Raw genomic sequence first — 17083 nt, 5'->3', positions numbered from 1 at the left:
TTCCATAGCGACTTTTTGCGAAAGCCTGGTACGCTGCTCGCGCTAAATTTTAGCTGAGATAAAATTCCCATACAAGTTATCGATAACTTGTATGGGATCCATTTTATCTCGGCTAAAAATTTTCGATAATTTGTATGGGAGCTAAAATTTAGCGCAAGCAGCGTACCAGGCTGAAAGTCTCATTCATTTTAGCTCGGCTAAAATTTTTTGATAATTTGTATGGAAGCTAAAATTTAGCGCGGTACGCTACCAGGCTTGAGCTAAAATCGATCCCATACAAATTATCGATAACTTGTATGAGAATTTTATCTTGGCTAAAATTGGAGCAACAAGTAACATCGCGGCTAACTTTAATCCGCAATTAATTTATACATCAGTAGAGCAAAAGTGAAATTAAATAGTCCAATCAATTCAAAATTAAATTGTCTTACCAACCACGCTACAATTTTGGTAATTTTAACAAAAAAAATAAAAATAAAATAACAATTTCTCAACGGCACATGTGCGAACCGCCATAACCATAAAGCCACATACAAAAAACATCCAAGGACCCGGTGAGGTGGACTGCCCCCACATGGGGAGCTCCTCGAAATCCTGTAGCAGCTCAAGTAGCACTAAAAATAAAAAAGAAGAATCAGCAACCATAACGAAGAAAAAACCTAACGCTAAAAACGCTGCGTTATTAAACAGCCCTAACCAGATGCGTGCAGCACATTTGCTCATGCAGCTGAAAAACGATGGATTTTCAAACATCCTAACGGATCAGCCTCTTAACAAAAGGGCTAAACCTAGCAACGATGTCGATATGGATTTCATCGAGGAATTCAACGAAAGTTGGAAGGAGGCGAAAAGAAGCGCCAAATCGCCAACCCCAATTGCCCCAGCAACAGAGGCAATAAATAACAGTAACCGCTTCTCAACCTTGAGCGACATAAAATTTTTAAAGAGTTCGTCTACCAATAGACGCAACTTTAAAATACCATCTCAAACAACAGACGAGTCAGTAGCTCACACTACCAACGAAGAAATCGCCACCAACCCGCAAGCTAACACCAACACCGCCACTACCAACACCGCCACCACCAACACCGCCACCACCAGCACCGCCACCACCAACAACGCCACCACTCCAGCTTCCACCGAAACCAGCACCAGCGCTGCTGCAACACCAGGAGAAGTCATCGTAGGAGGTTCCAGCCATCGTAAAATTAATTCAAGTAAGTTTTGCCCAGCCATAATTTTAGAAAATACAAATGTAAAACAATTAGAATTAGATCTAAGTAGTCTATCAAAATCAGGTGATTTTAAATTTTATTTTAAAAACCATAAAAATGGTACGTCCAAGCTCTATTTAAACAATCCCAAAGTCCACCAGGAGCTGATGGACAAAATTAGAGAGAGTGGAGAGATTCAGGGATATTCATACACCCTTAAAGAAAATAAAACACTTAACTTAATCCTCAGGGGTTTAACATCCGACTTCAATGAATCGGATATCCATAGTTATCTAGAAAGCGTCCTGCCGGGAACGGTAGAAAAAGTCTCGGTCTTCTCAACGGAGAGATCCAGAAGCTTAGGTTTCAATACCAACCTCTTCCTTGTTAGACTCAACAAGGGAATACTCTCAAATGAGATTATAAAAATAAACTTTGTACTAAACACAAAAATTAGTTGGGAAAGACCCAGAGGTAATACAGGGGTATTGCAATGCAGACGTTGCCAAAGTTTTGGCCACTTGGCTAAAAACTGTGGCAAAAATTATAAATGTGTTAAATGTATCCATACCCACCAGCCAGGCAATTGTCCAGTGAAGTCGACCCCTGAGTCGAAAGCACACTGCGTCAATTGTGACAAAGAACACCCAGCCAATTATCGTGGCTGTCAAAAATATAAAGAATACATCAACTCCAGAAAAAAATCCATCCTTGAAGCTAACCAAAAGAAATCGGAAGGCATAAGCCTTGCCAAAAATCTATCAAACGCAATACTTCCACAAAAATCTTTCGCTAGCCTCTTTAGGCAAGAATCAAGTGCACCTCTGGGTCTCTCCCAACCAAAAACCACAAACAGTAATTACCTGAACCAATTTCTAGACCTCTCCAAAGATCTCTTTGGAATCAGTGTTTCCGAACTTTTGACTAAGATTGAAAATTTCGTAAAAAACATCAATAAAAGTGGATCCCTCCAACAAAAAAGATTAGAATATTTAAACCTCCTCAATGAGGTAATGATAAGCACACCATAATGATATTAAAAACTCTAAGCTATAACATTTCGTCCTTAATAGAACAGAGCAGGAGAATCGAACTTCTTAAAATTCTCCTTGCTCACAATATCACGGTTGCGTTCATCCAGGAAACACACCTTAAACACAGACACAAAGTATTTTTAGACAATTATAATTTTCTTTCCAATCCTTTTAACCAAGGCGTAGCTATAGCTATAAAAAACAACATAAGTTATACAAATGTGCAACTAATAAATCCAATCTTCCCAAGTAACTTCTGTTACATAAGCCTCACTATTAATAACATCTCAAAAAAAATTTTACTGGGTTCTCTATACTTCCCCTCTAACTGCCAATCCAATCTTATGATAGAAGAACTAGAGAAAATAAATACCTTATCCGAAGCATTTGACGGGGCCATCCTGGGTGGCGACTTAAACGCTAGACACCCTAATTGGGGAGACTCTAAAATCAACCAAAATGGTAGAAACCTAGAACACTGGTTCAATACTAACAACCCTCAGCTAATAAACATCACCCCCCCAGATCCAACATTCCCAAGAAGCTCGGCTTACCTCGACCACTTTTTAGTTTCTCCCAATTTGATCAATGTATTTGATAATAACTACATAATCAAAACAATTCCAACTTTCAGTGACCATTTCCCAGCTATACTGCAACTGACTATATCGGATGCAATGCTGCCCCTAGTTGAACATTATGTAGGTAAATCCTACAAAAATACCAACTGGCCCAGATTTAGGGAAGACCTAGATTTAACCTTAAGCACTGTTCTTCCATCTCCCTTTATTTCCCTCTCGAATGCACAAATAGATCGGAAAATAAGTACTTTCAACGAAACCATTTCTGACACTTTAGAGCTTCACTCCTCCAGTTCTGTATGTAATACTAAAAAATATAAAGATCTTCCAAGTGACATTAACAATCTATACAAAATTAAACACCTTTGGCAAAAAGATCTCAAAAAAATCTTCCACAGATCATACAACAAAGTAAACTGTGAGTACAAAGCCCTTTCAAGTAAAATTTCCCTACTCAAAATAATCATAAAAGAAAAAGTTAGTATTTGGCTAAATAACCAACTCAGCCTAAAACTCAGTAACATCAAACCAGGTCCACAAGCTTTTAAAGAAGCAGCTAAACTAACAGGTAAAAAGAAACGATTCATATGCGACCAAATCTCAATCGGAAACCGTATAATTACAAACGAATCCGAGAAAGTTAACACCTTTAAAGAACACTTTAAGGAACTCTACAGTGAAAAAATTCCTTCTTATGACCCCAATGTTGTTGTTTCAGTACAGGCAGAAATGATTCGCTTAGCCGAATCTATGCCAGAAAGAATATTCATCTTTTCAAATGAAAACTCCGCCATCAACCAAAATAACCAGTTTTTCACTTCTATCCCGGAAGTGACAAACATAATCAAAAATCTTAAAGCTAAAAAATCGACAGGCCCGGACAATATTTCCAATTTTATTCTTAAAAAAATTTCACCAGAAGCAATCAAATACCTAACAATTATATACAACAACTGTATAAATAACGGATACTTTCCAACAGAATGGAAAACCGCGAAAATTGTACCATTATTAAAAAAACCCAACATCTTCACTCTAGACAATTTTAGACCTATTTCGATGCTCTCGAATGTAGGAAAAATTCTTGAAAAAATCCTAATGAATAAAATTGAAATGCACACTGACGATCACATAGACTTTATTCCAGACCACCAATTTGGTTTTAAAAGGTCCCACTCTACAGTACACTCACTACTTAAAATCCACAATGAAGTTACAATCAACTTACGAGAGAAAAAATGCACCGTAGCCTGTTCGCTCGATATCGAGAAAGCCTTCGATAGTGTGTGGAGAGACGGCCTTCTTTTTAAAATCAGCCAGATGGATTTCCCACCACACATAACCAACATGATTCGCAGTTTCCTCAACAACAGATTTTTCTTCATCCAACTTCAACAGACAAAGTCAGAAAATTGTTTGACATACAGGGGAGTCCCCCAAGGCTCCATTTTCGGCCCAAAGCTATACAACTTTTTCATACACGACTTTCCACATACTGTATTTTCCAACAACACCATCACATCAGAAGCAATCCTTTTTGCTGACGACACCTTTGTCTATGCTCCCTCTGAGCAGCCAACAGAAGCACTCATTAATCTCAAAGTCCATCTAGATATAATCAACAAATACTACAAAACATGGGGCATTCATATTAATAAAGACAAATCGGAAGCTATCTGCTTTCGAAATGCCAGCGGAAAAGGTAAACCTGGCGTAGTAAGCGAAAGTAAAAACCTGAAACTATCCCTTGACAACATCAACACCCAACTAACATTTTTGCTTACGGGTTGCAAGTCTAAAGGGCTATTCGCACCTATAAGGCTGGTATACTACCCACGGTAAAAAAATTATCAGTAAACGCTGATATTTATACTTCTAAAAAACTTTTTAGGAGTATCTTATAGTGGGATTATAGGTGTGATGAGAAAATTATCTATAAGCACACTATAACGATGTCGAGAAGCATTTAATCCTATAGGAATCCACGACAGAGGTCATTAAAAGCTTCTTATCATCATAACAATTTTATTCTTATAAAGCTTTACAGGTGTACAAAATGTAGCATCTGGAAGGGTTTATAGAAGGCATGATACTCAGCTTCTCGATTGTTCTATAAAGGACGCCAAAGAACGGGTTGTAACTTTACCTTTTCAAGTACAATATTGAAATAGCTACATTTTGATTCATGAAAACAAATTAAAAAAATAAATACTTTCATAAAAATATACATGTAAAGCCTGAACTACATCAAAACACAAAGTCAGAAAAGTACAAAAAAGTAAACACGATGTTTTTTCTTGTTCCCCCTAGTAACTTATTTGTATATCTTTCTTTCATTTTTAAAAAAGTATTCGAGTCAAAAAGCTTGAACATGACCAAGCTTTCAATTTCCACAAAGTTTCAAAAACAAATACACTCAAACAATATTCACATAGTTCCTGTCATTTTCGAAGAAAAGCTCTTTTGACAAATAAATATTTTTTTTCAAATACAGTTGATTCCCTATAAGTCGAACTTCATCAAGTCGAATTTCCCTCTTAATCGAACTTTTTCACCATTTTTAATGAAACCGCCTGCAGCAAAAAGGTTGAATAGATGCCTCCTACTCGAATTTCCTAGAAACTCGAACCAATTTTCGTGTCCTGTGAAAATTCGACTTAGATAGAGTCGACTGTATTTTGTTTACTTTTTCAAATTTTTTTTTATTTGAAATTTAAAACTTCAAAAAACAAAAGAGCTTTTTTAGTTATTTTTTTTCCAATAGATGTCAGGTAAATATACATGTGATTTCTATATTTTGAGCTTTGTGTACTTTTTTGTACTTTTTCGACTTTGTGTTTTGATGTAGTTCAGGCTTAAAAGTCTACGTGTTTTTAATAATCGCTACATGTTTTTCAATTGACTGCGAACATCGAGCATTTTTAGTGGGTTTGTTCTTTTGCATGACCGCAATCTCTGGATTCTTCTGTCCCGATTGTTCTACTCCCAAGAGAGCTTTAACAGCACCATTTTCCTCAGCTACTTAATGCGTTGTTTGTACTTGAGGAAATCTTGAACTGTTTTTGCCGAGCGACCAGTTGCATTGGTTTTCAATTCGTAATAAATACCAGACGGTTCTGTCTGATACAGATGTGGGGTTCCGTCGGAGTCAAAACCCATAATCTGGGCAGGTAATGTGAAAGGGAAGGCGTCCTTTGCTCTGTGTTTATTTTTGTTTCAATTAATAATGTATAAATCTTTTGTGTTATTTGTCTATGGATCAGCTCATCTGTCATCTGTGAAACATTTTTTTAGCTTTTGCTATAAAAATTAAATTATTTATTTCAAAAATAGGTACTTATCAACATTTAACAAAATGTCCAACAAAAAATTTACTCAACAAGTTACAACACGTTTGAGTGAAGTTATTTTGTTCTTTTCAACAATAGAAAATTCTATTTTAAATTCCTTTCATTTGTGAACATTGTAGAATATCTTGGCAACTTAAGCATTAAAAGCAAAAAAAAACGTAAAATCAAAGGAATGCAAGAGAGAAATTCCATATGCCGAACACCTCCAAGAGCTGTGAGAAGAACTGGCCAAGGACCCAATTTGTTTTGGGTGCTACGAAGAGAATGTATCTTGATCTATACTAGAATTTCTCTTTAATACTTGTTTATAATCTCGGTTAGACTGAAAATAAAGATCAATTCGATTTAAAAGCAGCTTCCAAAAGGGTCGACAAAGAAGGCAAATATTGAAAAGAACTTCCCATGATGATTAATTGATGATTATTTGGACTCGAATTCCGATTTAAATGTAAATCCATCTAACCAAAATTAATAATTTTGTTTAATAAATTCATTTACAGGTATGGTCAGAGAAGAGGAAAGTTCTTCAACCGAAGTTAAATGCCTTAGTTGAAATTCGACTGATGATAAGACTTCTATGATCAAATAGCCCACCTGTTGGAAACGTCAAAAAAAAATTATCATTTGAACGATTTGATTGTCGCAAGTCCAGAACACTCATTGCTTAGAGAAATCATCTAGATGCTTAACTCGCTTCAAAATTCTTCAAAGCAGTTGACAACGATGTCCAAGTACAAGGGATTGGGTTCGATTCCCAGCTTAAGTGTGGTATGTAACTTAGTTATTGACTAGTTAATTTTTATTTTCGGGTCAGGAAATTTATTCAATTCAAAGTTTATTGAGACTTTCATTTAAATACATTTTTTTTAAAGTAATAATACTAAGACTAGGTTCATTGCTGACTTGGACTAATCTAGCTTATGCATAAATATTCATAAAATGATTTAGATATCCTGTGTACAAAGTAATAGATAACTTTACTAGTTAGTAACATATATATTTAAGTGTTGTTCAAGGCACTTTTCAGAGTGTACATATTGTGATAAGGTAACTACTTAAAACTAGATAAAAATTTAAAATCATTATTCAAAAATTATGAATTTTGAAAAATTAAAAAAAAAACTTACCCAAAATATCAGGGGTCGAATTACATCATACGATTACGATCATTCGTTAACGTTTTTACTATTTGTGTCTCTATTTATTTAGTAGAAACAGATAGGGATACATAGCAACCATACGTTAACGAACGTATGCCGTAATTCGACCCCTGGTATTAGAGCTGAACGCAAATCACCTGAATCAAATGATCCCAACAAATCAAAGCTAGCCTCTTTTGTCGATGCAATATCAGGCTGACTTTAAGATGTTGTTGGATTTTGAGTCATTGATTGGCTTCCTCCTCCGTAATTCAGCAAATCGATTGGTGGAGCTGGCAATGTGCTTGCATAAGGATGCTCTTTGCTATTCTCTGTAATGTCTGGCATTACCAAAGGTGCTTCTGTTTGTTGCTCAGATACTTCTGAAACCGGATTGGTTGTAGTTTCTATATGGGGTATGGGTGGTGCTGGCCTTGATCGTGGCGGCTGCTGTGGGCGATCGGGCACGGATCCCGCAGTTGGTTTGGTAACTACAAAAGAACGAACAATTTATTCGAGACTCGGGAATAATATATTTTTGTTTGATTACCAAAATTATCAACCATTTCTACATATTCCAATTATTATGAACTAAATAGATTGATTGGATTATGTTTTGGTTTAGCCGGTAACCAAGGTGGATTCTTTGACGGGCGGCTTTCATTGTCAGTAACGACAATCGAGAGAGACACAGTGACGTTAGATGGAACATGTTCCTGGTCAGTTAGCTCGTCCAAATCGTTGGTTGTGAATAAGGGTTTCCTGAAGCCAGTATTTAATTTTAATTTTCAAGCCTTGAGGGCGACCCATTCCCTTGAGAGCATTGCGTGCATGATAGAGAACAACTGTAAGATCTCCACAAACAGTAAGGTTAATTGGTAGCATGATTTTTCCAGGTCCAGATAAATATAATCTAAAATAATCAAAATGAATTTCAATTTGTACAAAAAATCTTCTAAAACTCACTTCATTTTTTCATAATCCTGAACTGTATTCATAAGAAGTCTTTCATTGCAATAGACTTCGATCGACAACCATCACGAGCTTTTGTCATACGTGGAACTGGTTGGCATACTAACGAAACCACATTAAGAGTCTTGTAGTGCGGCAGAAGTGGTGTTGTCCTCAGAATATCATCCAAATAATACAAATAGCGAAACTCTGAAGGTCTAATTGGATGTCTTTTGACAGCAAACACTTGAACAGCATCTTCGGGTTCATGAATAAGACCACTGTACATGAGAAGGGCACAAACCATTGTGGCTGCACTGCAGCCACCACTATCACTTGTCTGAATGATAATACTTTTTGGATATGCAGTCAAGAAACCATACATACATATCTTTAGCAACGGAAAACATTCCATGTAAATGCGGTGCTTTGGATTGAGGACATGTGTAGATGGAGCCGTCTCCGACTGTCCGGCGTACCGGTGGAGGTAGACGTAGACAGTTTCGATTGCCAAAATTGTAGACGCTTACTTTTGCTGGTGGATAACGACTTTCGATGGACAACCGGACGTCTTCAATGTTTGTTTTGTAGGCCGATTCGAAGCCTTCAGAGGGACATGGCATCATTAGAATACTTGATGTAATGTAACTTATCTCGATGTCAACTCGACAGGAGGTGTCCTTGAGATTCTTGAGAAAACTGCTAGCACCACCTCGGATTGAGGAGAAAAGACTTCCTGTTTGTGCGGCACCTGCTGCTTTGGGTGGCTGTGGTAGATTTTGTCCTTGGTAGTTGTATTGTTGCATGTTGTTGGTGGCAGCAGCTGGTGGTGGTCTTGCTGGACGCTGCTGTTGATGTTGGGGAAAACTATCTGAGACATTGTTGTCTGAATAGGCCGATAGGTTGGGAGAATGTGTAGGCCTTCGTGGTGTAGGTCGTGAGGGAAGTGGAGAGAGCACAGGTGCATTTGTTGTTGCTGGACTGTTTTCCGGTGAACCACTTGGTGGTATTACTAATGGTTTTTCCCTTTTAATTAAACAAACATGTAAGTCATTTTTTGCTTTTCAGAAAAAATTACTTACCACCAATTCAATTGGTCTCTTTAATGACCAATTTTTCGTTTAAGATATCCCAGCCAAACGATCTAAAATTGTTGAAATGTTAAACCTATTTGAGGGGTTCACAGTTATTCACTATTTGATGACATCATGGAAACAATTAAATCCGGCATCTGATGGCTTTGTATAATTTCCGTTTGTAATTCGTAGCTTGGCTGAAACTTCAAATGGATGTTTTTGGAAACATAAACAATAAAGAACACATCCTTAAGCACAGATATCCAATTTGGGGTCTTTAACATAATTGTTCCAGGTGGCAACCATTTCTGGAGATCTATACATCGGGGTGGTCACGGTTGTGAGCTGTTTGTAAAAAAATAAATAAATTTAATATAAAGTTGGGAACCATGAAACTGACAAATGAAAATTAATATTCTTGGAAGATGAATTTAAAAAAATATTTTTATTTGAAATGAATACTCTAGACACTCGTTTTTCAGCCCCGGTTGAATCGAATTAAAAAATAAGTTTCTTTCGCTTCTTGAAAATTTAGAGTGCAATATCGGTTCAAGACTTTTGAATTATTGGATTAAAATCGTTTGAAGTCCAATGCAACTAAAAAAATCTTTTCTTCAGATACGTCTGGTCGTTGGATAGGAAACCAGCGGTGTGGGTGCTCTTATTGTGATCACCATGGCGTGTCTGAACGGCATACGATGCTAATAGAACTGGCGGGCAATAGATTTCATAAGACAATATGGCATTTTTTACTTGCAAGTAAAACAGACACAGAGTTATGTCTTGGATGAGTTATTCGGCAACATCCTCTGGATAAAATTTGCCTCTTAGGCGGAACTGTATCTTTTTTCTTTACATCTTGGTTCATTACCTTTTTATATAATTTTATCCATGTTAGGTTACCCCTCGAATCGGTATATTGCAATCGAAAGAAGCAAACTTCACGTAGGCCAATTGTCTTAACAACTTAATTGAAGAGATGTTTGCCGCTGTTAGTCATCTGTATAACGAACTCCCCGAAACATAATAATTGTTTGTTCAGTATTGTTATTCACAGGGTGATAAAATAAGATAATTTTGATCAGATCAATAGGCGTTTTTCTTCTTAAGTTTAGAACAGAGCCTGAACTGACAAACAAATAATTAAGTTTCTTTTTTTCCTCTGAACGTTCAGAGCTTCAAATTGTATTTCTTTTTTCATTCCGAACATTTTAAGGAACATGGTCAGAGCGCGCTCAGCGAGATCAGAATAAAATGAATGAATGCAAAACCTTACAAAATATGAAAAGTAGTGGATGAGAGTAGTCGCTGCAGTACTGAATTTAACCAACATATTTTTTATTACATCTTGAAAGAGGCAGACTAACAAAACTGAAAAAGTTACATGAAAGACTTAAACTTGAATAAAATGGAAAACCTTTTTTTTTTGGTCTGAACTTTCTTTAAATTTATATTTTTAACCATTAATTTTGTAAAATTGTTTTGCAGGCAACGGATGATTCGCAAAAAGACTACAAAAGCATCCCGAAACTATTCCAGCCAGATCGTTGTTTCATCAAAGAAACCTAAAATCCAATATTCGGCTGTTTTGTCGGAAAAGCGTTTTGGAAAACTACGCAATTGGAAAATATTCCACCCGAGCAATAATTGGAGTAAGAATAAAAATGCAATTTTCTTCCCCTATATAATATTCTTTCATTTTTGTATTAATTTACAGGATTAAACAATGAATGCTCAATGCATTTATCCAGGAGCAAGAAAAATCCGTTCGCAATGCCATTGCGCAGCTTATTGGTGTTTCGATTCATTATGAAAAGAAGGGATAATGGATCCAAGAGGTCTTGCAATTTGTATACAGCAATTGCAGTTCGGTTGATCGAAAACAAAGTGAATTGGGATCATCGATCTTTGCTCAATAACCGATGTAGCACCAGAACAATTTGTCGCTCTCATGAAATCTATTATGGTGATATTTTGACCGCTGCTTTAACTGCTACCAAAACCAGTGGAAATATGGCTACTCTTCTAACAATCAAAGTGGAGATGAATCTATCAGCAGTATGGAGGAAATCCAAAGGCAACTAAATGAACAACAGCGTAAGTAAATTGGTTATCTTTCTGCAAAATAAGGTTCCCAATCGTATAACTCTAAAAGAATCATCTTTGTTCAGTTCTATTCTTATTTTAATTATTTTGTTTTTAGATACAATCTTTGAGATAAATGCTGCTAGCTGAATAAAATGCAAAATTCGTTGGAGAAATTGCATCACTTCAACAAGAAAACGATAAGCTAGAAGGCGAAAAGAATTTTCTCAAATCGAAATTAGATCAAATGAAGGCTGAGTTCCATTTGGACATAATCAAAGCCCTGGAAGGTAAAAATGCTGAAATAAAACGTCTGCAGACTGTTAGTATGGGCCTTCGAACTAAGTGTGATGAAGGGCATAGAAAATGTGCTATTGCGGGTAAATTTGAAGTGTATTTGTTTATAAAAATAAAATATTGTATAAATAATTTCTCGTTTTTTATTTCATTCGGTTTTATTTTTTTCCTCCCTCCTGGTGAGTATTGAATAGCCCTATTATGCTTCCAATAAGAATTCTGTGGTAGGCTTATAGGATCGAATACCACTTTCGGCTACTGATGAGAAACCTTACAGTAGTCTTACAGTGTACTTCTTCGCACATTTATAGGATCGAATACCACATTCGGCTACTGATGAAAAACTTTACAGGAGTATTTCATCGTACTTCTTATAGGTTTAATAGGAGTAAAAAAAGGGGGCCTTTTTGATGATAAACAGGGTTATATGAGTCTTTTAGGTGTGAAATTAGTGATGACAAAAAGCTTCTCACCATCGTTATATCATCGAAATTGTTAGTTGGGCATTCCGTTTAAAAACAAGCTTAAGTACCTAGGGGTTCAATTTACTAACCTGCTCAAATTCAACCCTCACGCTAGGGAGAATAAATCCAAAGCTAGTAAACTTTCCAACATGCTAATGCCTTTCCTAAGGCACTCTATGCTAAGCAAAAAATCTAAACTTCTATTCTACAAAACGTTGATAAGGCCGACACTGATTTACGCATTCCCGGTATGGTTCAGCGTTTCACCAACGGTCCTTAATGAATTCGAAATCTTCGAAAGAAAGATGTTACGCCTCTGTGTAAGTAAAAACTTCAAAACTAGAAATAAAAGATATTCAAACAACTTTATTTATAATGAAGCAAACATAACTCCATTGATCAAATATACAGTCGAACTCATGTTTAAAAACATTGAAAAAATGAAATATTCAGACAATGATTTGATCAAGGGAATTTACTTCTCTCAAAATAATAATTCATGGACTGAATCTCTCTATCCATCACCAATCAGCATAAGCAACGAAAACCTCCAATCAACTCCTGATGGAATTCTTGAATTCTTCTTGACCTCAATCAGAGGAAATAACAGAGGCTAAATCAGCCAAAAGAATAATCAGATCTTTCAATCTAAAATAGACAAAAAGAAAAATGTTAAATAAATCAATCAAACGTAAAATCAAAAATCACCTGAAATTAAAATTTAAAAAGTATATAAAGAAAATACAAACAAATCATAAGATAAATAAAAACATTTCAACATTAATCATTAAAAACAAAAAAAAAAAAACAAAAAAAAACAAAACAAAAACATATTCTCAAAAAAAAAAAAAAGATCTCTAGCTGGGTCAAAACTATACTACCATTGTTTGCTTTGCTACTTAATATTGTATTAGTTTTAAGAAAATAAAATATGTGTAAACAACCTATGATACGATTAATACTAATCAAGTTAAATAAAAAAAAAAAACAAAAATCAAAACGAAATGCTCTCAAAATTATCAAAGTAATCACAAATTGTATTAACATAACATAAATATACTCAAAACCCAATCACAAATGTAAAAAAAAAAACAACAAACAACAAACAATAACAAAACATAGAAAAAAAAACTCGAAAACAACAATAAAAATAAACAATCTAAACTTCCTATCGGAACAAAACTATATTTATGAAAATAAACATATTGGGCGCATTCACAAACCTAGGTGCTACGTAGCGACTCGTTCTGATTGGCTGAAAATAGCTAAGAAATTAGTTGAAATTTCCCCTCCGACGTAGGTGAAAAATTTTCAGCTTCAAAGCTAGCTGACATTTCTCAGTCAGCTGTTTGATGGAAACAAATTCTATTTGAATTTTAAATTTGGTGGAATTGATGAAAAAAGCATATAAAATAAAATTAATTGTGTAGTATGTGAATATAAATCAGGAAATTGAAGAATTTCAAAGAAAAAAAGCCATTTAAACCACTCAAAACACATTTTTTTTTTATTGCATCTGTCACCTAGCTTTGTAGTGCAAATTCGCATTCCAAAAGCTAGTTGAAACTCGACTACGTAGCACCTAGGTTTGTGAATGCGCCCATTAAAATGTAAAAATATGAAAATACAAACAATAACCAAAAATAAGAAAAGAAAGAATATAAACCTATCAAAGAAACTGACATTTCATAGGTAATGTCAATAAATGTCAGAAAAGAAAACATATGTTCGTTTATGTAAAATATCTATACATCTCACTTTCTGTATTTATAGCGTACCTATTTTATCTAATTGTATATATATGTATAAATATCTTAGTCATTAGTAGTAGTATAAAGACAATCGTCTACAGAAACTATTTTATAGCTCCGAGAGCAAGAACTATTATATTCCTAAAAAAGAAAAAGACAAGCCATGTTGGCATTCGACACTAAAACAACAGAACAGGATGGCCATACATTACAGCCTCCGCTTATTCTACTTATAATAAGAAAGAAAGAACTAAATATACTTACTCATGTATTCATGTAACATTATTTTCAAGTCTCAATAAAAATACAAATACAAATACAAATACTTGGCTAAAATTTAGCGCGAACAGCGTACCAGGCTTGAAAAACGAAAAGCAAAACGAAATTTTGTATGGAAAATTTCTTTTCGCTTCAAGCCTGGTACGCAGCTCGCGCTAAATTTTAGCCGAGATAAAGCTCCCATACAAGTTATCGATAATTTGTATGGGACTCATTTTAGCTCGGCTAAAATTTTTCGATAATTTGTATGGAAGCTAAAATTTAGCGCGAGCAGCGTACCAGGCTTGAGATAAAATTCCCATACAAGTTATCGATAACTTGTATGGGATCCATTTTATCTTGGCTAAAACTCTCATTTTAGCTCGGCTAAAATTTTTCGATAATTTGTATGGGAGCTAAAATTTAGCGCGAGCAGCGTACCAGGCTTTAGCCAAGATAAAATTTCCATACAACTTATCGATAATTTGTATGGGAATCATTTTAACCCAGCTAAAATTTTTCGATAATTTGTATAAGCCTGGTACGCTGCTCGCGCTAAATTTTAGCTCCCATACAAATTATCGAAAATTTTTAGCCGAGATAAAATGGATCCCATACAAGTTATCGATAACTTGTATGGGAGCTTTATCTCGGCTAAAATTTAGCGCGAGCTGCGTACCAGGCTTTAACTCATTTTCTTAGGTTTTTTTCTTGCACATCACTAATCAAAATTGTAATAGAACAATACTGGCCAGCTGCTTGTATGTATATATATATATATATTTGACGCCACCATGTACGACGCCCATATATACCACAAAGAGAAATGTCAAATAATTGTAATTTTGCTTTGAACACTTCCTCTTTTGGTCTGCAAAAAATAAAAAAAAAACCAACAACCACTTTTTTTTTTTTTAATTATAACGTTTCTATTTCCACTGTGTATTTCGTCTTGAAGTGATTCAGTGCGAGAAAAATATTATAATAATTGTTTGTTCTTCATTCAACAAATTCAATTGTCTTTTTCGTGTGAATTAAAATTTATAAAAAAAAACAGTGAACAAAAATTCATTTTGAGTGTTAATTTTTCAACAAATAAAACCAAAAAAAAATCAAGGTAAGAACAAAGAAAATTCCTATTTAAAAAAATATTGGTCTACGAAAAATTTGCACAAAAGCAAAAAAGTTCAAAGAAAATTCAATTTAACCCGTAGCCATGGCAATTTTCTACTTTCTTTTCCAATTCTTTTTTTTTATTGTATTTGTCTTGTTTATAAATACACAAACCTATAAGACAGGAAATGAAAAAAGAAGAAACCCAGCCCATATCCCTTTTAAAATGTTTTTTAGAAAAGCCGGCATAATCAAATTAAGCCTTTTTCTAGTGGAGATTACGTGAAAACAAAAAATTACTCATACATTTCCAGAAGAGTAATCAAATATATATAAAAAAAAAGTTGTTAAACAAAATCTTGCATGAGTCATGAACCAAAAAAAAAAAAAAAGAATTATAAAATATAAACTCGAAACTTTGTTGAATGATATCTAAAAAGTTTTATTTTTAGGTTGTTTTTTTGTTTTATGTTTTTTTTTTTTTTATAAACCCATTTCGCTTATATCAATTCTACCAATTTTTTTTTATTAATTTTTGAATCATTAACCATTCCATGTTCTGCATTTTAAAGTAAAACAATGATAGATAGGTACTTTTTGAGCTTAATTAGGTAAGCACAAAAAAAAATGAAAGAACAAAAAAACAGTTGGCATTTTGTATACATATACAATTCATAATAAATGCTCCTGTTCATTGATTTCTCTGGTCTCTGCTGTTTCTAGCTCACTTCTTAAAAGCGGACATCACTGCTGGTGGCTAGTGCATCAAACTGACTTGTGTGCGAAATAGGTATTATTTTTAGAACAGGAGAAAATTCTAAATCACACAAAAAGTCGTATCTATGGATCTTCTCAATATCAAGGTTGCGTTTTGTTGCAATGCCTTTAACGCAGATATATATTTTTTTTGTTTTCTTTTTTTATTTAATTTCTTTTTGTCGTGTTTCTCAGAGTTTTTATCATGTAGGTAGTTACGTATGTACTCGGTTAAATGACCTATACAACATAGAGTTACCATTCCTAGAATATGGAATTGTTGATGCTAAGCGATCAGTGAAGATGTACGTATATGGCAATTTTTTGTATTATTTCATATCGTACCTACAGCGTTCTGAATCATTAAATAAATTGTAAGGAATCTTGAGAAATATAAGCTCCTGCACACTTTTTTCTTTGTTAGTTACACCCCTGTATCTCATTTAAAATGGCTTTAAAATTCTGTGGTGTATTTTTTTGTGTTTGCTTATAGTTTAGCAAGTTGAAAATATTAGTATATCGATCAATTTAGTTCAAATCGCGTTACTGAACTAGGTCATTTTAGTTCAATTTATTTTAATCACTCCGTTTTTGTTAAAAATAAAAAAAATAAAAAACAAAATTATTTTTTAAAAATGCATCCAAAATTGTGTAAAATTTAAGTACTCTACATACAGTGGCGACAAAATAAATAGCACATGTACCCTAAAATTTCTAAAATGAAAGTTCTTCGCACTTTTTTAACTTAAAAGAGCTGTTTTATTAATGAGGAAGTAAGAACACAGATATATTTGATTTATTAAAAAAGAAATTAAGTACATTGAATTCCTTAACAAGAAATAACAACAAAATCATTAATACAGCTCAAGTTTTTTAGGACAAAATAAATAGCACACTTCCTAAAAACAAAAACAAATTAACAAAAATTTTAACACAGTTAAAAGAAAATAACTAGTATTTGGTTGGGTAACCCTTATTATTTATCACAGCATAAAACCAGCGTTTAATAGACGT

The 17083-nt window shown here is 34.3% G+C and overlaps 1 protein-coding gene, 1 long non-coding RNA gene and 1 pseudogene across 3 annotated transcripts; 1 reads left to right on the top strand and 2 right to left on the bottom strand.

The window, feature by feature from the left end:
- The first annotated feature begins 574 nt into the window (after positions 1-574).
- Positions 575-1187, top strand: LOC129921010 (formin-1-like). Its single transcript, XM_056002618.1, has 2 exons — positions 575-892; positions 1008-1187. Exons 1-2 carry the CDS (start codon positions 575-577, stop codon positions 1185-1187), a joined length of 498 nt encoding a protein of 165 aa, XP_055858593.1.
- A 6270-nt stretch (positions 1188-7457) lies between these two features.
- LOC129921005 (cyclin-G-associated kinase-like) lies at positions 7458-9629 on the bottom strand (annotated as a pseudogene).
- A 2902-nt stretch (positions 9630-12531) lies between these two features.
- Positions 12532-14252, bottom strand: LOC129920718 (uncharacterized). 2 transcript variants are annotated; one of them, XR_008773297.1, is made up of 2 exons: positions 14207-14252; positions 12532-12839 (listed from the first exon to the last, which is right to left on the bottom strand). It is a non-coding gene; the product is annotated as an uncharacterized LOC129920718 (long non-coding RNA). The 2 variants fall into 2 exon arrangements; XR_008773296.1 differs by lacking the exon at positions 14207-14252 and adding an exon at positions 12900-12991.
- Between the last annotated feature and the right edge of the window lie 2831 nt (positions 14253-17083).

The sequence above is a fragment of the Episyrphus balteatus genome, chromosome 1 (assembly GCF_945859705.1).
Source record: "Episyrphus balteatus chromosome 1, idEpiBalt1.1, whole genome shotgun sequence".
NCBI classification, from domain to species: domain Eukaryota; kingdom Metazoa; phylum Arthropoda; class Insecta; order Diptera; family Syrphidae; genus Episyrphus; species Episyrphus balteatus.
This window is presented reverse-complemented; position numbering and strand designations above follow the sequence as displayed.